Here is a 22447-nt window from a genome sequence, read left to right as displayed (position 1 = left end):
ATCCCGTTGTCGAACGTGCATCGGTTCTTCCTTGAGCCGTAATTGTGTTTTGTTGTCCGGGCAATGGATTCCGGACATAAATATTGCAATTTTGGAGGACGGCAGCAGCGTCACCAAAAATGAAATCGATGGTCCCATAGATGTCACACTCGCGATAAAATTGACGGTATTTAAGGAGGCATAGGGTGTCTTGATAGCCTTTAAAGCTACATTTGTAGAAAATTGATAGATCTGAAGCTGAGAGAAGCGCGATAACTTGTTGTTTCCTAGGACCCGCAGTGTTCTCAAATGTAATCCCAATTGCCACGAAACCCGAGCCCCAAATCTCTAGATATGAGATTGAGAATTAAATATTAGAAGTGAATCTAAATGACAAAAAAAAAAAAAAAAAAAAAAAAAAAAAAACTTACGCACGGTTGCAGTGTCGGCAGTTATGTATCCGTCTTTACAATTTCTATTGTTGGTTATGACAGTTGCATCAATGCCATCGCCAATAAGCGTCAAATTGATCATGGATTGCTTGATAAAGATGTGTTCTTTGTAAACACCGGATTTAACATGTATAACAAATCTATCTGTTCCCGTTCTTCGATGTTGTGATGCTTTGAGAGCTCTAGTTATCGTTTTAAAATCACCAGAACCATCTTGAGCCACCACCAAGTTTGTCTCGATTGCTTTTGAGAAGTAAGCAATTGAAGTTGAAGGTTTGTTATCGGCTAGTAAATCTACAAGTGATTTGGAGAAATTTTGTAAGAGGTTTTTTTTCAAATCTTTGAAGCCATTTTGGCATGCTTGGTGGTTAACTATAGCAACACTTAGCCATTTTTCTACATCGGTTGGGCTTATGTAAGTGGTTGAGTGGTTTATATGGTGTATAGCGTCCTCATAAAGCTCTAAGCAATCCATCCAAGCAGTCTTGGCTTGAGCGTCAAAGGTATGGGGTTGACGAGGCTCGAACTTAGGACCAAAGATCGAATTGCATAACTTGGGGAAAAGGATTTGGTTACAAAATGAGGCATCGGAACAAAAAACCAATGCTAGAAATAAATGTGTTGTAATGAAATAATAATGTATAAGATATGGTTTTGGCATTTTGAAGATATATTGTAGTGTGAGTTTGGGGGGGCTTTTTGCCTATTTATATGAATTTAAAAAAATTTAGCATTATATTTTTTCATTCATGCGTTGTGGCCGAAATGTAAATGCAATTCAAATGACACAAATACCCCAAAAGTGAATATTTTTAGTGATAGTGTGGCAAGGCTACAAAGGTAAATGACTAGATATTAATTCAATATAGTTATTTATTTAGTATCATTAATAATATTTGGAAATATCATAATTATTTGGAAGGTAATATTAGAAATTGCAATAAATGGAAAATGACAAATCTTTTATTAATATTAATAATGTCAAAAAAAAAAAGTTAACATCACATAAATTCTTGTGATATTATATCTGATTCCTTTAGAACGATTTTTATATCAAGATAAGTACAAAAGTTGGTTGTGTTTATTAATTATGGAATACTTGTAAATAACATGGTCAAAGAGTATATTCCCTTTGCCAAGGAGCACAGAGAATTTGAATTTTCAATTCAGCAAACAACACCACCACAAATAATTATTGTAGTTGATTTTGTATTTATACCGGAGAAAAAGAGAGAAGTGGAGAGAGAAAAGAGAAGAAAAATTGTGATTTGCTCGTTGCGTCCCGTGTCACACACCACACCACGAAACGCTACGGTCGTGGCAGGGGGGGGGGGGGGGGGGTTCCGTGGCACCTAGGGATGTCAACGGGGGCAAACGGGACGGGGATTACATCCCCCGCCCCCGCCCCCAAAATTTTCCCGTTCCCCTGCCCCCGAAATCTCCATCTTTTCCACCTCCGCCCCTGCCCCCGAATTCCCCTTCCGACCCCCGCCCCCGCCCCCGATTGATTTTGAGCTAACTTATATGGGCTAAAATAAGTTTTTGTTTGGGTTAAAAAAAACTATTTTTGGGGTAACAAATAGATATTTATAACATAATTTTACATGTTACAACCAACTTAAAAACATGTTTTTTGTTGAATCTTTGTATGTAAAAATCATTTTATTGTTTATTATATTTATATAATTAATATATGTCAATTTATATAATTTATTAACGGGGCCCCCCACGGGGTTTCGGGACGGGACTACCAATCCTCGCCCCCGCCCCGAAATTAAAACGAGGGTTAACCTTGCCCCCGCTCCCGCCCCCTTCCCCGATTTTTTTCAACAAATCCCCCCATACGGGACGAGACCCCCACGGGATCGGAGTCTTACGGAACTTTTTGACATCCCTAGTAGCACCGGGGGAGATCTGCACAACCATGGTCACACGCTTAATATTCAACCAGTTATTAATAGTTAATATTGATTTGTTGTGTTTTTTATTTTTTCTAAGGATTTGATTCAACTTATGTTTAACTTGGATGTTTATTAATAACCTTTACATGATATTTCCATGATATTGATGATGTGAACTATTGTTTATAACTTACTTAATTTTGTTTTAGTAAATGGCATATATATATATATATATATATATATATATATATATATATATATATATATATATATATATATATATATATATATATATATATATATATATATATATATATGGTTAGATTCATGTGAGACGGCCTAATTTTGTGAGACCGTGAGACGATTTTTTTTTATTTTTTTTATTTTTTTTAATTTTTTTTAGTTAATTCAAGTTCCGAAAATAATATTTAAAAAAAGAATTTTTGGATTTTTCCATTTATTTTGAATTTTAAAATTATTTTTTAGAATATGTACAGTGTAATATTCTATTAGAATATTTTACGTATTTTTCAAAAAAATATAATTTATTTTTATTTATTTTTATTTTTTTTAGTTAATTCAAGTTCCGAAAATAATATTTAAAAAAAGAATTTTTAGATTTATCCATTTATTCAACATGTTAAAATTATTTTTTAGAATATGTCAGTGTAATATTCTATTAGAATATTTCACGTATTTTTCAAAAAAAAAAACGGATTTTTTTTTAGTTAATTCAAGTTTCGAAAATAATATTTAAAAAAAGAATTTTTGGATTTTTCCATTTATTTTGCATTTTAAAATTATTTTTAGATTTGGTCTCACAGTCTCATAAAATTAGAATGGTCTCAAATGAACCTGAACCAATATATATATATATATATATATATATATATATATATATATATATATATATATATATATATATATCATTATCATTATATACTTATAAAGCTAGCATTTTTTCTTGAATCTCATGCATTTGAAACTCACATTCATTTTTCCTTTAACCATATTCATTTGAAACTCCCATGACTTTTCAATTTCTTTCTAATAATGATTATAAGTTGGTTAATAAGCTTAAATAAATATAAACCTAAAGTGTGATCATATATAAACTAAATTTCAATATTAAAAGAATATATTTTCTTCTACTAATAAAGTTATGTTTTTAACATTTAACATATTATACTTAATTTATTAGGTCTAATAGGTTGTTGTATGTAAACCATTATCATTTTAAAGCTACAACTTTTGAACAATTTGTATAAAACACTTAAATTGTGATTTTAAATATAACCTTACAAGATCAACTTAAATATACATTTTAGTTCAACTTAACCAACCTAAAGAATATTTTGTAAATAGTTAAAAGTGATAAATTGTAGTGTCTTTCTAATAATGATTATAAGTTGGCTAATAAGGTTAAATAAGTATCAAACCTAAAGTGTAATCATAAATAAACTAAATTTTAATATTAAATAATATTTTTACTTCTACTTAGAAAGTTTTGTAACATTACAATTCAATATTAAAACTTAATTTATTAGATTTAATATGTTGTTGTATGTAAACCATTTTCAATTTAAAGCTACAGTTTTTGAACAGTTTGGACAAAATACTTAAATTGTTAATTTAAATATAACATTACAAAGTCAACTTCAATATAAATTTTAGTTCCACTTAAAAACTCAAAGAATATTTTATGAATAGTTAAAAATGAAAAATTGTAGTGCTAAATGCAAAAACTAAATTGTAATATCAATTTAACTAAAATATTTACTAAAGATAGTCTTATAATCGTTAAAAGTTTTCAAATAAGTAGCTTAAAATAACTTACAATAACAATAGTTTGAGTTCAGATACACCCGGAAGTGTATCCGAATCCCTCAAACCAGGGCTCTGATACCAACTTGAAACGACCCAAAAATACGACCCAAAAATTTTCATTTTTCAATATAATCAAAACCATAATATGAGTATCATAACATAAAAACATACGCGATGTATCCCAATCATAATAAAATACTGTGCGGAAAACTGTATCATACTACATCAAATCCAAAACAACTAAAACCATCCCCAGGATAAAAGCTAAGCTGTGGTGTATGCGATGCTGTCACCCCGAGCTCTTCCCTTTGCTTGCGGAAGTACCTAAAACCAAAACTGAAACTGTAAGCACGAAGCTTAGTGAGCTCCCCCAAAATACCACATACCATACAATAACATATAACACATATTGGGCCTTGCCCACTGCATCGGGCCGAAGCCCGGAAACTGCATCGGACCGAAGTCTGGAACTGACTGGGACCTTGTCCCCTGCATCGGACCAAAGTCCGGAACTAACTGCATCGAACCGAAGTCCGGAACTAACTGCATCGGACCGAAGTCCGGAACTAACTGGGACCTTGTCCCCTGCATCGGACCGGAGTCCGGAACTAACTGTCTGAACATATCATAGCATATCAACTAGCATGAACACATATACTGCATACTACATCGAGCCGTAGCCCGGAACACATAACACGTAACACATAAAACATAGCACATAAATCCTGTCTGAGCCACGAAGGCATCAAACATACTAGCTGCTACATCGGACCGAAGTCCGGAAACTACTGCTAACTGGACGGGCCGGCATTGTGGCCTTAGACCCGTCCCTACTTGAAGGAAACTCACCTCGTAAGCTGGCTGCTGAGTGTGTGGCTCGGGAAGCTAACGGCTGCTGCTCCTGAATCTCCTCGGCTACAAGTCCATAAGCACACTCAATCAAATACTAAACACTGCACTTGGGGTAAAATGACTCTTTTACCCTTGGTCAAAGTCAACTCTCTTTGGGCTGACTCGCCGAGTTGGGCCACCCAACTCGCCGAGTCCTACTCTCACTTCTCAGTTCTACACGCTGCTACTCGTCGAGTGTGGCATCGACTCGACGAGTACCCTCTTGATCCAAGAACTCAGACAATCTTCATTCGACTCGCCGAGCCGTATGAACAAACTCGACGAGTTGTTCATGATCCTAAGAAGATTGCCTTGGACTCGCCGAGTTGTATGAACAACTCGCTGAGTCCCTCCATCACTGAGTCTACCCTCAACTCGCTGAGTCCACTCTCTAACTCACTGGATTCACTCGACACTGATCAAAATGAAGGACTCGGGAACTCGCGACCCAACTCGCCGAGTCGTTCTTCCCGACTCGCCGAGTTGCCGCCATGCAACTGACTTTTACTCGATTTTGTTTGAATCCAACACATACAATTGATAGATATGAGTCCAATAAGCTGATTTACCACGTAAAGTTTCCAACTTTACGTGCACAACCTCATGAATAAGGGAAATAAGGCTAAAAGATGCATAAAATGGGTAGATCTATGGTTAATATGCAAAGTAACTCCAAAAAGACAGTAGATCTGGGCTCTACAACACCCCATCATTCAGATCTAAAGATATCTCGACTTATTAAGGCATTCATGCAAACATAAGGCTTGGAACAAGCATCAACTAGCTCTTAGGAGAGCCCTAATGGAAGTTTAAAGCATATAACAAGAGGGGAACTCCGAAAATACCTCAAATAACTCAGATTTGCCCTTGGATCTTTGCACTACAACTCTTCTCCTTGCTTCTTTCTTCTTCTCCTTCTTCACACCTTCACAAAATGGCACCAAAAACACTTATAAGCTCTCAAGGGAGGATTAGGGTTTTCTCACTGTGTTCTCAGGGTGAGGGAGGCGAGAATGGGGCTATAAGGTGGTTTAAATAGTGGGCAACCTGGGGATTTAGGGTTTCACCCAGACGGATGGACTCGCCGAGTCCAGGATATGGACTCGCCGAGTCCCCGGCTCACGCGTGCTCGCAGCCGCGACCCTACTCGGCGAGTCAGGCTATGAACTCGCCGAGTTCCTCTTGCAAAACTTACAACAATTACCAAGGAATTAACATACCGGAAACTGGTCGTTACAATTCTCCCCCACTTGTCTCAGACTTCGTCCTCGAAGTCTGCTACGGCTGGATCTGCAAATAACTCTGGGTAGTGCTCTCTCATCTCCTCCTCAGCCTCCCACGTCCACTCAGACCCCTTCCGGTGCTGCCACTGCACCTTTACTAACTGAATTTCCTTGTTCCTCAAGGCCTTGGTCTTCCGGTCCAGAATTGCGACCGGTCTCTCAATATAATTCAGGCTGCTATCAACCTGAATATCCTCTAGGGGAACGACTGCTGACTCATCCACCAGACACTTTCTCAACTAAGACACATGGAAAGTGTTGTGGATCTGACTAAGCTCCTCAGGAAGATCTAACCGATAAGCAACCCGACCCACCCGGGCCAAAACCCTGAAAGGACCAATAAATCTGGGGCCCAACTTGCCCCTCTTCCGAAACCTGATGACACCCTTCCAAGGTGAGACTTTCAGAAGGACCATATCTCCCACCTGGAACTCCAAGTCCGAACGCCTCCTATCGGCGTAGCTCTTCTGCCGACTCTGAGCAGTTTGCAGTCTACTACGGACCTGTTGGATCAACTCAGTCGTCTTGAGCACCACCTCTGTGCTCCCAATGACTCGTTGACCGACCTCGCCCCAACAAATCGGGGTCCTACACTTCCTCCCATACAACATCTCAAAGGGAGGTCGATCAATGCTCGCATGATAACTGTTGTTATACGAGAATTCCGCTAACGGAAGATACGTATCCCAACTGCCACCGAAATCTAGGACACATGCCCTAAGCATGTCCTCGAGAGTCTGAATCGTCCTCTCGCTCTGCCCATCTGTCTGAGGGTGGAAAGCGGTGCTGAAATGGAGACGAGTACCCATCTCGTCGTGGAACCGCTTCCAAAATCTGGATGTGAAACGGACATCTCGGTCAGACACCACTGATACCGGCACTCCATGACGTGCCACTATCTCACGCACATAGATATCGGCTAACTTCTCCGCCGATATACTCTCCTGGATCGGGATAAAATGGGCACTCTTCGTCAACCGATCCACTACTACCCATATCGAGTCCACTCCACGTGCGGTCCGGGGAAGCTTGGTGACAAAATCCATGGTAATGTCCTCCCATTTCCACACGGGAATGTCTAACGGCTGCATCCTGCCGTGAGGTCTCTGGTGCTCCGCCTTGACCTTCCGGCAGGTCAGGCATCTCTCGACGTACCAGGCGACGTCCCGCTTCATGCAGGGCCACCAATAATCGGGTCGAAGATCTCGGTACATCTTTGTCGCTCCTGGGTGGATAGAAAATCGAGACTTATGAGCCTCGTCCATCAATACCTGCCGTACCCCACCCCAGTACGGTACCCATACCCTACCATGAAGTGTCAACAAACCCCGACTGTCGTAATCAAATGAAGCTACTCGGCCTACTATCCTCTCACACTTCTGCCTCTCCTCCTTGAGGCCCTCCATCTGAGCCTCCTTGATCCACTCCAACAGTGGAGTGATCACTGTCATCCTCATACACAGATCCCTGATAGGGGCCGCCGACACCTTGCGGCTTAGGGCGTCGGCCACCACGTTGGCCTTCCCTGGATGATAAAGGATCTCACAGTCATAGTCCTTCAGCACGTCCAACCACCTCCTCTGCCTCATGTTCAAACTCGGCTGATCCATAAGATATCTCAAACTCTTGTGATCCGTGTATATAGTACAATGGACCCCATAAAGGTAATGCCTCCAAATCTTGAGGGCAAACACAACTGCCCCCAGCTCCAAATCATGGGTAGGATAATTAGCCTCGTGAGGCTTCAACTGTCTCGAGGCATAAGCTATCACATGGCCTCGTTGCATCAGAACTGCTCCCAAACCTGTGATCGAGGCATCACAATAGACTACAAGGTCCTCTATTCCCTCTGGCAAGGTAAGGATCGGAGCCTCGCACAATCTCTGCCTGAGGGTCTCGAATGCTGTCTGCTGCTCCGGACCCCAACGAAATACCACCGACTTCTTGGTCAGTCGGGTGAGCGGCACTGCTATCTTGGAGAAATCCTGAATAAATCTCCGATAATACCCTGCCAACCCTAGGAAGCTCCGAATCTCAGATGGAGACTTCGGGACCTCCCACTGCATCACGGCCTCTATCTTGGCCGGATCTACCAAAATACCCTTCTGGTTGACGAGGTGACCAAGGAACTGCACCTCGCGCAACCAAAACTCACATTTGGAGAACTTTGCGAAAAGTCTCTCCCTCCTCAAAACCTCCAGCACCTCCCGCAGGTGCTCCTCGTGCTGCTCCTGCGTCTTGGAATATACCAAGATGTCATCTATGAACACTATCACTGACCGATCCAGCATCGGTCTACACACGCGGTTCATGAGATCCATGAACGCGACTGGAGCATTGGTGAGCCCAAATGGCATCACCACAAACTCGTAATGACCATACCTGGTCCTGAAAGCAGTCTTCTGTACATCCTCATCTCTAACCCGCATCTGATGATATCCGGAGCGTAGATCAATCTTGGAGAACCAAGACGCTCCCTGAAGCTGATCAAACAAATCATCTATCCTCGGGAGTGGGTAACGGTTCTTCACCGTTACCTTATTCAACTCCCGATAATCAATACACATACGATGCGACCCATCCTTCTTTCTCACAAACAGGATCGGCGCTCCCCAAGGCGAACTGCTCGGCCGAATGAAACCCTTGTCTAACAGCTCCTGCAGCTGTGTAGACAACTCCTGCATCTCAGGGGGAGCTAGTCGATACGGTGCCTTGGCTATCGGAGCCGCACCAGGGACGAGGTCGATCCTGAACTCAACCTGTCTCTCAGGAGGTATCCCCGGCAAATCCTCAGGAAACACGTCTGGGTAGTCTCGAACAATAGGAACATCATCCACTGTCGACTTGCCCTTCTCCCGGGCATCCAAAACGTAGGCTACAAAACCGGCGCAACCCTGCTGAACATAGCGCCTCGCCCTTGCGGCGGAACAAAAGGTCGGTCCTCGCTGTGGCCTCTCGCCCTGAATCACCAACTCTCCCCCACTGGGAGTGCGAACCCTCACTAGCTGAAGCTCGCAATCAATCACCGCCCCATTGGGGCTTAGCCAATCCATACCCACAATAACCTTATTCCGTCGCAGGGGAATAGGTACCAGATCCACTGAAAACTGCTCATCAAATAACTGAAGAGAACACCCTCTGTGCACTCTGCCGACCCTCACGGTCCTATCATCCGCTATCTCAACCTCTAATGGACAATCCAGCTCCCCTGGAGCTCTACTGAACCTCTTGCTAAGCGCAAGAGATACAAATGATCGGGTAGCCCCCGAATTGAATAATACCAAAGCAGAAATGTCGTTCACAGAGAACGACCCTGAATAAAACATACAATCATAAGCAACATTTAATCAATAATAATAAAGAGATAAAAGGGAAGATACATACCCGTCACCACATCAGGAGTCGCTCGCGCCTTCTCTGCTGTCATCTGAAACGCCCTACTCTTCGCCACTGGCGCATCAGCTCAGCCATGCCGGCCATCTGTAATCCTCAAGGTAGCAGGGGCAGGTGCAGCCACCTTCCCTGCTGAAGCTAAACTCGGACACTGGGACTTTTTATGTCCCCTCTGATTGCACTGAAAGCAAATCAGATCTGATGCTGCGACGGCAGTAGCAGGGGCCGTACAATCCCTACTCAAATGCCCAATCCGACCGCACTTGTAGCAGCCGGAACTCCCTGCCTTGCACGCTCCCTCGTGCAATCTCCCACACTTGCCACATCGACCATGGCTCTGCTGACTCCTAGATCTGTGATCCGAAACCTTGGGCTTTTTGCCCGAACCGCCTGAACCCGAAACCACCTCCGGTTTCCTCTTCTTCTCCATCTCAAGATCAATCTCCCTCTCCCGAGCTCTAGCAATCATATCTTCCAGCGTTTTACAGCTGGACCGGCTCACAAACTGGCGGATATCGCTCCGCAACATCTCATGATAACGGGCCTTCTTCATTTCCTCATCAGCTACATACTGAGGAACGAGAAGAGCCCTCTCCCTGAACTTGGCGGTGATCTCCGCCACTGTCTCTGTAGTCTGGGTGAGGTCCTGAAACTCCTTAGCTAGTTGTTGCACCTCAATGACCGGTGCGAACTCCGCCCTGAACCTGGTAGAGAAATCAGCCCAGGTCATGGCGTCCAATGCTGCATCATCCCCAATGGCATGCCCGACCTCCTCCCACCAATCTCGTGCCCTGTCCTTCAAAAGACAGGACGCCAATCTGACCTTGTCCCCCTCGGGACATCTGCTAGTGCGGAAGGCGTTGGCCACATCCGCCAACCATCTGCTGCTCGCTATGGGGTCTCGCGCCCCATGATAGTCCGGAGCTCCACATGCCCTGAACTCCCTGAAAGTAAGGGTGCGCGACCCCATCATGGCCGCCACCTCGGCATGGAAGGTGCCCAATCTCTCATCCATCAGCTCTAGAATCCCCTCCTTGATCGAACCGAAGATCACAGGAGTCTGCTCTATAATGATGCGCGTAATCTCCGAAGAAAGGAACTCTCGGGTCTGCTCATCCATGCGCTCATCCCCCGAACCTAAACCTGATCCCTCCCCGGCACCTCTGCTGCCGGCTGCTGGTCTCGAACGCAGAACCACCATTCTGAAACACATCACAACTACATCAGAAAACAAAAATATCTTGAGGGATCATTGATACTACAACTAGCTTCCTGGTCTTGTCTCAGCCTTTCTTGATTCGAGTACGGATCCTCTGCTTCCAGTAGTACGGGCCCATACTACCTTCCACATCTATCCGTACTTTCTTCAAGAACTGCCCTGACTCCACCAAGTCTCTTCTACTACTACTGATCTCTGCTACTCTCATCCTAGGCTTGCCCCAGGGAAACCTCAGACTCAACTCAACTAGTCCTCAGCTGCTGCAGGTCTCCTTATAATGCTAATTAACCATCACCTGAACACCATCACATGTGACGAAGATCAGATAATCCTTCAAGTAAAAGACCCGTCCCTATAACGGTTGGACTCAAACAAGAGCTGCGCAATAGGGCCAGTTCCAGCACTTTGGGATTATTTAACCCTGATCACACATGGTGTAACGTGTTCACCTGATGGCTAACTTCCATCACTCAGAACTCCCACAAAGCACGAAGCAAGCAGCATTCGGAATAAGGGAACATACTTAGGCAAAACTATTCTCAAAACAAGAAACTGATCTAGCATGCAGTGCTAAGCTCATACTATCAGGCATAACCTAAACAGGCTATCCTACTGCTGTCTACTCAATACTAGCATGCAATACTCATAAAGATGTAACACATAAAGCAGGCACATAAGGCATCCTCCTAGATCCTTAGTCTTATACTAGCATGCTGTTCTACTGAAGCTGAAACTGAACAAATAACTTGTATGGGTAATTTGGGAGTACTTACTTGAGCTCGGCTGACCGCATGCACACACCTCTATCTTGCTAAAAACAATTCTTTCTTTCTAAGTGCTTTCAATTTTTTTTTTTTTTTTGTAAAGCATTTTTATTTTACTAAAATCTTTTATTTCCCCTTAGTTTGAGTTCAGATACACCCGGAAGTGTATCCGAATCCCTCAAACCAAGGCTCTGATACCAACTTGAAACGACCCAAAAATACGACCCAAAAATTTTCATTTTTCAATATAATCAAAACCATAATATGAGTATCATAACATAAAAACATACGCGATGTATCCCAATCATAATAAAATACTGTGCGGAAAACTGTATCATACTACATCAAATCCAAAACAACTAAAACCATCCCCAGGATAAAAGCTAAGCTGTGGTGTGTGCGATGCTGTCACCCCGAGCTCTTCCCTTTGCTTGCGGAAGTACCTGAAACCAAAACTGAAACTGTAAGCACGAAGCTTAGTGAGCTCCCCCAAAATACCACATACCATACAATAACATATAACACATATTGGGCCTTGCCCACTGCATCGGGCCGAAGCCCGGAAACTGCATCGGACCGAAGTCCGGAACTGACTGGGACCTTGTCCCCTGCATCGGACCAAAGTCCGGAACTAACTGCATCGGACCGAAGTCCGGAACTAACTGGGACCTTGTCCCCTGCATCGGACCGGAGTCCGGAACTAACTGTCTGAACATATCATAGCATATCAACTAGCATGAACACATATACTGCATACTACATCGAGCCGTAGCCCGGAACACATAACACGTAACACATAAAACATAGCACATAAATCCTGTCTGAGCCACGAAGGCATCAAACATACTAGCTGCTACATCGGACCGAAGTCCGGAAACTACTGCTAACTGGACGGGCCGGCATTGTGGCCTTAGACCCGTCCCTACTTGAAGGAAACTCACCTCGTAAGCTGGCTGCTGAGTGTGTGGCTCGGGAAGCTAACGGCTGCTGCTCCTGAATCTCCTCGGCTACAAGTCCATAAGCACACTCAATCAAATACTAAACACTGCACTTGGGGTAAAATGACTCTTTTACCCTTGGTCAAAGTCAACTCTCTTTGGGCTGACTCGCCGAGTTGGGCCACCCAACTCGCCGAGTCCTACTCTCACTTCTCAGTTCTACACGCTGCTACTCGTCGAGTGTGGCATCGACTCGACGAGTACCCTCTTGATCCAAGAACTCAGACAATCTTCATCCGACTCGCCGAGCCGTATGAACAAACTCGACGAGTTGTTCATGATCCTAAGAAGATTGCCTTGGACTCGCCGAGTTGTATGAACAACTCGCCGAGTCCCTCCATCACTGAGTCTACCCTCAACTCGCTGAGTCCACTCTCTAACTCACTGGATTCACTCGACACTGATCAAAATGAAGGACTCGGGAACTCGCGACCCAACTCGCCGAGTCGTTCTTCCCGACTCGCCGAGTTGCCGCCATGCAACTGACTTTTACTCGATTTTGTTTGAATCCAACACATACAATTGATAGATATGAGTCCAATAAGCTGATTTACCACGTAAAGTTTCCAACTTTACGTGCACAACCTCATGAATAAGGGAAATAAGGCTAAAAGATGCATAAAATGGGTAGATCTATGGTTAATATGCAAAGTAACTCCAAAAAGACAGTAGATCTGGGCTCTACAACACCCCATCATTCAGATCTAAAGATATCTCGACTTATTAAGGCATTCATGCAAACATAAGGCTTGGAACAAGCATCAACTAGCTCTTAGGAGAGCCCTAATGGAAGTTTAAAGCATATAACAAGAGGGGAACTCCGAAAATACCTCAAATAACTCAGATTTGCCCTTGGATCTTTGCACTACAACTCTTCTCCTTGCTTCTTTCTTCTTCTCCTTCTTCACACCTTCACAAAATGGCACCAAAAACACTTATAAGCTCTCAAGGGAGGATTAGGGTTTTCTCACTGTGTTCTCAGGGTGTGGGAGGCGAGAATGGGGCTATAAGGTGGTTTAAATAGTGGGCAACCCGGGGATTTAGGGTTTCACCCAGACGGATGGACTCGCCGAGTCCAGGATATGGACTCGCCGAGTCCCCGGCTCACGCGTGCTCGCAGCCGCGACCCTACTCGGCGAGTCAGGCTATGAACTCGTCGAGTTCCTCTTGCAAAACTTACAACAATTACCAAAGAATTAACATACCGGAAACTGGTCGTTACAATTTTAATAGATGTATATATTATCATATAATTCAAATTAATCAATATATTATATCAATTTTGTATATGAATTATTATATCAAATTTAATAACCACATAATTATTATATTTAAAAAAACATATATTGGTAAATATTTCAGCTATATAGATGCTTCTGCGCAACGCGCGGGCATACGCCTAGTATATTTATAAAGGAAACATTTTTCCTTTCATCACATTCATTTGAAACTCCCATTTATTTTTTCCTTTCACCACATTCATTTGAATCCCCCATACTTTTTCAATTTCTTTCTAATAATATTTATAATTTTGTTAATTAAGTTAAACAAATATCAAATCTAAAGTATAGTCATATATAAGCTAAATTTCAATATTAAAATAATATCATTACTTCTACTTATAAAGTTATGTTTTTTGAACTTTTAATATATTATACTTAATTTATTAGTTTTAATATATTGTTGGATGTAAATCATTATCATTTTAAAGATATAATTCTGGAACAGTTTGTATAAAACATTTAAATTATTAATTTAAATATGACATTATAGGGTCAACATAAATATAAATTTTAGGTTAACTTAAACAACCCAAATAATATATTGTAAATAGTTAAAAGTGATAAATTGTAGTGTCTTTCTAATAATGATTATAAGTTGGTTAATAAGGTTAAATAAATATCAAACCTAAAGTATAATCATAAGTCAATTAAATTTTAATTTTTAAATAATATATTTACTTCTACTTACAAAGTTATGTCTTTGACTTTTAACATATTATACTTAATTTATTAGATTTAATATGTTGTTATATGTAAACCATTATCAGTTTAAAGCTACAACCTTTGAATATTTTGGATAAAATGCTTAAATTGTTAACTAAAATATAACATTACAATGTCAACATAAATATAAACTTCAGTTCCATTTAAAAATCAAAAAAAATATTTTATAAATAGTTAAAAGTGATAATTTGTAGTGATAAATGTTAAAACTAAATTGCAATCTTAATTTCACTAAAATATTACTAAACATATTTTTATAATGGTTAAAAGTTCTCAAATGAGTAGCTTAAAATAACTTATAATAAAAATAGTTAAAAATAACTCTATATCAATGATTATATTGTTACATTTAAAATCAAAAAATAATGTTTGATGTTTTAAATAATTATAATGATGAAATTTAAAACATTAAGCAAATCAATTTTAAAAAATTTGTTAACAATAATAACAAATATAAATAACATTAAACCATATATTAAATTTAATTTTATTCATGTGTAACTCACGAGTATAATTCATTCAAACGATTGAGATTATAAAGTTATAATAGATGTATATTATCATATAATTCAAAACAATCAATATATTATTTGAATTTAGTATACAATCTATTATATCAAATTTAACAACAACGTTATTGTTATATTAAAAAAAACATATTTTTATAAAAACTTCAGCTATATAGGTGTTTCTGCGCATTACAATGTTAACTTAAATATAAATTTCAATTCCACTTGAATAACCAAAGAATATTTTGTAAATAGTTAATAGTGATAAATTGTAGTCATAAATACAAAAACTAAATTGTAATATCAGATTAACCGAAATATTTCCTAAATATATATTTATAATTCTTAAAAGTTTTCCAAATAAGTAGTTTAAACTAACTTTTAGTAACAATAGTTAAAAATAACTCTATATAAATTATTATATTCTTACCTTTAAAATAAAAAAAATAATGTTTGATGTTTTAAATAATTATAATGATAGAAATTAAAACATTAAGTAAATAAATTTTCAAAAATTAATTGACAATAACAACTATAAATAACATTAAATTTTATATTATATTTAATTTTATTCATGTGTAAGTCACGGGTAGAAGTCATTCAAACGATTGAGATTATGAAGTTATAATAAATGTATATATATTATCATATAATTCAAAATAATCAATATATTATATCAATTTAGTATAAAGATTATTATATCAAATTTAACAACAACGCTATTGTTATATTTAAAAAACATATATTTGTAACGACTTCAATTATATAGTTACTTCTGTGCAACGCGCGGATCTTCGCCTAGTATATATATAAAGGGTGACACACACTTTAAACTACTCATACACATTTTGACTCGGACAACACTTAAATCTTTAACCACTTTGGCCGATAAAAACCTTAACAACACCCGGTTACAGCGGAGCTATAAATCCTTTAGCTTCCAAATACAAGTTTGATCAACCATTATACATTTTTACGTAATTGGTACTCGTTATATGTTTAGAAACAAGGACCACAGAAAATGTCTCGATAATGAACTAAAATATGAAAATTGTTTATAGCTTCACATCTTTTTCTTACTCAGGAATTCAATAGCATTTACACAATTATTATAGCTTTTTCCATTTCTCTAATCTATCAACTTACACTTTCTTTTCTCAACATACCTGTATTCATGAGAACGAAAAAATAGAAGTAAAAATGTTGGTTTTTGACGGTACATAAATGACCATGTTTTTACGAGTAATAAGGTTTAGAAATGATGAAATTGTTGATTCAATAAATGAGTGTTTTTTTTTGTGGTATTATAATAGAAATATTAAATGCTCTAGATGTTAGATTTGTTGGCTTCATAACACCCTTTGGACTATGTGTAGTTAGTTTTCGTTGCTCAATGTTCTTTTAGAGTTATTTGTGAATATATGGTTGTCACTAAAAAATGTCCTTTAGACTATGTGTAATTAGTTTTTGTTGCTCAATGTTCTTCTAGAGTTATTTGTCAATATATATATGGTTGTCACTAAAAAATGTTGGCTACAAATTCTAGATTCAAACCTTATGTTTAGAAACAATGGCTTGAAAAAATGTCTTAATAAAGAATTAAAATATGAAAACTGCCTATAGCATAACATCTTTTTACTACTATAAATTCAAAAACATTTACAAAATTATGATAGTTTGTTTTTATTTCTTTTCTCTTCCAACCCATGTTTTATTTTCTCTACAAACCCAGAGAACAAAAAAGTAGAGGTTCAAAACAAGTGTTGACTTATTAATGTAACATCCGAATTTTTGAGGTACTTTGTAATTATTATCATCTTTGTTTAGGGTCACCATGACGTGGTGAAGGACCACCACGATGTGGCGAGTCAAGGCTAGATCGTGTGTTTCATTTAGTCACCATGGCATGACAGTTTATGGCCACAGCGTGTTGGTGGTCTGATGGCAAACCCTAAATTTTTAGGTATTTTAAGGAAAGTGGGAAAGCTAGGGTTGTCCACCTTTAGCATCCATCACTCTCAAACCCAGCAACCCTAACCCTAATCCACCTTGGTGCTATTGTGCTCATTTTTTGTAGTCTTGTAAGCTTTTGTAGGAAGGAGGAATTTTTGAGCTTAGATCTAGTAAGCAAGCCTCCATTCGTTATCTTGACACTCTTTTGGACCTTTGTAAGTGTCCCAAACTCGACATTTATCATGATAATATGCTAGATCTTGAGTTTTGTCCCATAATTTTCTTATTCTTGTTAGTTAGAATGGTAAGATTTCGTAAAGTTCGCAACTTTATGAATCTCTAAGACATTTGGTGAAATTGGTGACTTGGATCTAAAGTTTAGTTGTATATTATAACCATGCATGAGATTTAGGTCATAAACTCATAAACTCTCATTTTCACCTAAAATACGTTTAAGACATGCGTTGGTCTCACGTGTCAATAAAGCACCAACTTTCATGTTGATTTTAGTATTATAAACACTACCGAAGAAGATAGACTTCAAACTTAAAGGAATAAGTGCTTAATTGTTAAGTCATGCCTTATGGAACCTAGGGTTTGAGTTTTGGAACTTTTTGGATGGTCCTTAGGGGTAAAGTTAGAAACTTTATCCCTCTAGATCATGATTTGAGTGAGATCTAAGCTTTGTAGTCCGAGAGGTTGAAAAAAACAGCTTAATCAATTAAGTTGTTTAAAACCCAGTTTTCACAACGTGGTGTCTGGTCACCATGTCGTGGTGACTAGGGGTCAGATTGGGTGTTTTGTCCTTAGGGACCATGATATGGTGAAGGACCACCACGACGTGGCAAGTCAATGTTGGTCGTTGAGTTTAACTATGGATACATTGTGTTTACGATTTTCAGTTTATGTTTCAAGTACATCCAATTCGAAGGAGAATAACTCAGGATGATTCTATCACACACACCATGATTTTCTGTTTTATTGGCTCTAATGTATTTTGAATGATTACTGATACACTATGATTTTCTTATGGTTTTGATAAATTTTAGGACGTTACAATTAAAAACAAACACAATACGAAAAGAGGTAGAGGCCAAACCAGCTTACAAAGTTTCTTTCATTACAGATACACGACTATCAGCTTATACCGTTGATAATGCTTATTACTATTTTTAGCAAATATTTAGTCTTTGAGTAATTTAGACGCTTATTTAAATGATTTAGAAAATATAAAGCCTAGGTTTTATGATAAAGAATTAAATAAAATTATTATTATTAGCATTATTAAATAATAAATAAAAGAATGGAAAAAGGGTATGTATGTGCCCAAAAAAATTACTATTTCTTTCCAAAAAGGCAAACACCACCATATTAATGTCAAAAAAAAATCTTAATGTTTCAAAAAATAAACAACGAATGTCTAAGTTCTATCTTTTTAAATTTTAATTAATAAAATGTTTTATATTTTCATAATGTTTCTTGCTTTAATAAAATATTTTGATTATTATTATATTTGCTAAACATTTTTACATAATAAATTAATATTTATTCTATTTTTATTTAAAAAATAAAAATAAAAAAGTAAAGGAAGTAAACAGAAATCATTTTCTAGGTACAAAGCAAGAATGAGCAACTGAACGGTCACACCGAAGACCGAGCAATTGAACGGTCAGACCAAGCCGAATCAAGACCGGTTATCATATAGCCAGTGTTGCAAAACTCGGCCTACTCGGCCGATTACTCAGAATCGGCCCTCCACCGAGGCGAGGAATGTCAACTCGGATTTAGTCAAAATCGGCCAAAAATCGATCAAACTCAGCCAAAACTCGGTTAAACTCGGGTCTACTCGGTCAAACTTGACCAACTCGGTCAAAATCGATCAAAGTTGTTATAAAAAAAGAAAAAAAAAATCAAGAATTTCAAGATTAATATGTATAATGCGCTTAATGATTTATTATTTAACACAAACATATGATTATTACTACATATATATATCTTAAATTTTCAGTAATTATCCACGTAGTGAGACAATTATATGTATTTCAGTTTTTATGTATTCACATATATCTAATTTTGGTTATATATTTCAATCAAATTATGATTTTAACTTATAATTTTAACATATATAATTTTCCAAAAAACATTTCTACATGAATTACCAAATCCGAGTACTCCCCGAGTACTCGCTAATTCCCAGTCGGCCGAGCAGGTACCGAGTAGCGAGTTCTACAATCTTGGATATAGCAGACTAGGTATTGATTATTAAGATTGACCATTTTCGATTCAGGATTGGAGCCGAATCACCGAATGGTTGATTGCATCGATAAAGCATGAACTGAATCCTTATTAAGAAATCATTTTCTAGGTACAAAACAAGAATGAGCAACGGTCACACCGAAAACTGTGCAATTGAACAGACCAAGCCGAATCAAGACCGGTTATCATATAGCAAACTAGGTATTGATTATCAAGATTGATCATTTTCGATTCAGGATTTGAGCCGAATGATTGATTGCATGGATAAAGCATGAATTGAATCCTTATTAACTTGGCATCCTGTTCACTTTAAAATATATAAACTATCGACAAAAACTTCCTTAAGCTCGGAGTGGAGTGAAGTTTTGGCCTCCCACCCACTGTGCGGTTTGGCCCCACCTCTCCCAAAAACCATTGCACTCTTTTTTTTCTCCCCCTTCGTTCATGTGTCTTTCTCTTTCTCTTCTTTCTCTCACATCTCTCTTCTTAGGGTAAAGAATGTATAAATGATATAGCTCCTACATGTCAAAAAAGAGAGATGACATTTCTTGTTGCACCACTCGGTACACTTAATCACACTCCTAAATAAATAATCTATTTCAAATTTTAAATTTTAAACTTCTTCAATCACACCACTAAGTAAATTGTCAAAATCAAATTTCAGGTTTAGCACAAGCAAAAGTTTTCGCACATTGTAATGTCTCAATATTTTTTTTAATAGAAAAACTCATAAAAACTAATAATTTTTTTCAATTTAGTCCTTTTTGACTAGCCAACGGATCATTGCACATAGGGGCATAACAAGATGCAATCATAAGACAGCTGACGTCAGCTCCTTATTAATTGATAAGTAAATGGGTTGTGAGCTTTTGATCCTCTCTCACTTCATTCTAAAGAAACAATCGCTTCTTTATAAATACAGATAAGGAGCGGAAGTCGGCTGCAATGTCAACAGTCATTACATATTGGCATGCCCGGAGGTAAAAAAAAAATTTGACTGAATTGAAGTAAATTACCGGTTTCTTGGTTTTTCTAATAAAAAAATTATAACTTTTTTAAAAATTTTCTCAAAATATTAGAATTTTGTTGTAGAAAATCCTTTTAGCACAGGCAAACAGTTTTGATACAAAATTGCTCCAACACAAACATCATTCTTAATTCAATTTACAAATGCAAACCACAAAATATAATAGCATGTTATTAAGATTTTGAAGTTAAGTTTCATTTGTACAATTTACTAATTTAGATTTGCAACTAAAAGTAATTTAGGTGAAATGTTAAAAAAAAAAAAAAAAAAAGACCAAAACAAACTTTTCTTCGTACTAAGATATACAATGAGGATATGAGTCATTTCAACATGAAGACGCAGAAGAAAAGGAAGGATGAGATAGCGTTGCTCAGTTAACCGCTCAGATCGACATAAAAGTCGACGTTTCACAGAGCTTTTAAGACTCTCAAAAAATTCTCATAGAATTTTTCATCATAGCAACCAAATAAAATATATCATGAAAAACTATAACTTAAGTGACAAATTATTAAAAACATAAACAAAATCATCAAACTGCATAAGCCTGATCTAATCCTGCGAGGTTAGAACCTCTAAGGCTATCGAATTGAAAAACGATGCAATGGAAAAAACTCTACTAAAAATAAAAGGCGATGAAATCACGTTGCTCAGCTAACCGCTCAGATCGACATTAACGTCGACGTTTCACGAAGCTTTAAACTCTCAAAAAAATCTCATAGACGTTATCATCATAGCAACTAGATCAAATCAATCACCAGAAAGTATATTTAAAAAGCAGAGCAAAGGAAACAAATCAAAATAAACTCGGAATATCTCATGTGAATCCATGGAAAGCAAACTAGACCACAAACTACTGATTCCAAAAGATAAAAAAAAGCATATCAAACTGAATGAAGACATGCATTTCCGGCTAGGGCACGTTTTGCAGCCGCCACAGCCCACATGTTCTTCTTCAGGTAAAGGGCATATTGATGATTATATAAGAAAGAATGTTACACTTCACTCCTCACACAATTACTTAAGTTTCACTTGACTCCATTATTTTTTTAAAAGATGTATCACCAATGAAAAAAAAAAGGTTAAACTTATAAAAATACTTTATATTTTATATATTTTATGGGTTTAACTTCATTTTTATTTTATTTTTTATTAGAAAAAAACTTAACTTTTTTTAATTTTTTTTTTCGAAAAAACCCTGAAATTTGTTTTTTTTTCTGAAAAAAAAAAAACTCTCAACCTTCTAAACGCTTCCAAATAAATCCTCAATTTTTTTAGTTTTTCGTGAAAAAAAAACTCTCACATTTTACAAAATTTTTTAGAGAAAAATTAATAAAAGAGGCAAATCGAAAAAAATAAAAGAATACAAGGTTTGTTCCAATAAAAAAATAAATTTGAGATTTAATTCAGAAAAACATACCTATATGTTTTTTTATAAGATTAACCGAAAAAAACACTAAATTACACAAAACGTCAATGTGGTTGGTCCAATCTGTTGTGATTCGTCCTTATGGGTAGTTTTTCATTACTATGTCTCCAATTAAGTTTAAAAATGTAAAATTTGTCACTATTATATGAATCGACTATTATACATAAACTGACTATATTGCTTTTATATTATTATTTTTAATTTATTTTCTATTATATAACTTTAAAATGGAAAGGGAACAAACCATTCCCCACCCCCTTACAGTACCCACATTCTTATTCTCTTTTCATTTTAGTTGCAAAGAACCCTAATTATTTGACCAACATCATTGATTGTTTCCTTTGTCGGAAACTCTAGTTGTTATGAATTGAAAATATGAAATGAAATCAAAGTTTGAATTGATTTTAGAACACCTGAGTAAATATAATCTGGATGGCTCGATTAAACTTCTGAAAGCTACAAGAGAGTTTCTTAGAGTAAGAACAAAGAATGTTTAAAAGTTACTATAACTCTAGCATCTATCCTTATTTATAGGAATGGCAGAAGTTTACAAAAAATACATA

At 37.6% G+C, this 22447-nt stretch overlaps 1 protein-coding gene and 2 non-coding genes across 3 annotated transcripts in view; all 3 read right to left on the bottom strand.

Annotated features, from left to right (window-relative positions):
- LOC111917171 (pectinesterase) overlaps positions 1 to 906 on the bottom strand; it is a 1289-nt gene extending 383 nt beyond the window's left edge. The window contains exons 1-2 of the mRNA XM_023912823.1: positions 411 to 906; positions 1 to 327 (exon numbers count right to left, since the gene is read on the bottom strand). The exon at positions 1 to 327 is cut by the window's left edge and continues 383 nt beyond it. Of these exons, the coding sequence (XP_023768591.1) occupies positions 1 to 327; positions 411 to 906 (823 nt within the window). The remainder of the gene's footprint in view (positions 328 to 410) is intronic.
- A 19918-nt stretch (positions 907 to 20824) lies between these two features.
- On the bottom strand, positions 20825 to 20920 carry LOC111917328 (small nucleolar RNA snoR128). The gene has a single exon (XR_002858861.1). It is a non-coding gene; the product is annotated as a small nucleolar RNA snoR128 (small nucleolar RNA).
- A 181-nt stretch (positions 20921 to 21101) lies between these two features.
- Positions 21102 to 21195, bottom strand: LOC111917327 (small nucleolar RNA snoR128). Its single transcript, XR_002858860.1, has one exon. It is a non-coding gene; the product is annotated as a small nucleolar RNA snoR128 (small nucleolar RNA).
- Between the last annotated feature and the right edge of the window lie 1252 nt (positions 21196 to 22447).

The sequence above is a fragment of the Lactuca sativa genome, chromosome 3 (assembly GCF_002870075.4).
Source record: "Lactuca sativa cultivar Salinas chromosome 3, Lsat_Salinas_v11, whole genome shotgun sequence".
NCBI lineage: Eukaryota > Viridiplantae > Streptophyta > Magnoliopsida > Asterales > Asteraceae > Lactuca > Lactuca sativa.
The sequence above is the reverse complement of the archived record's forward strand: the minus strand, read 5'-3'. Positions and strand labels throughout refer to the sequence as shown.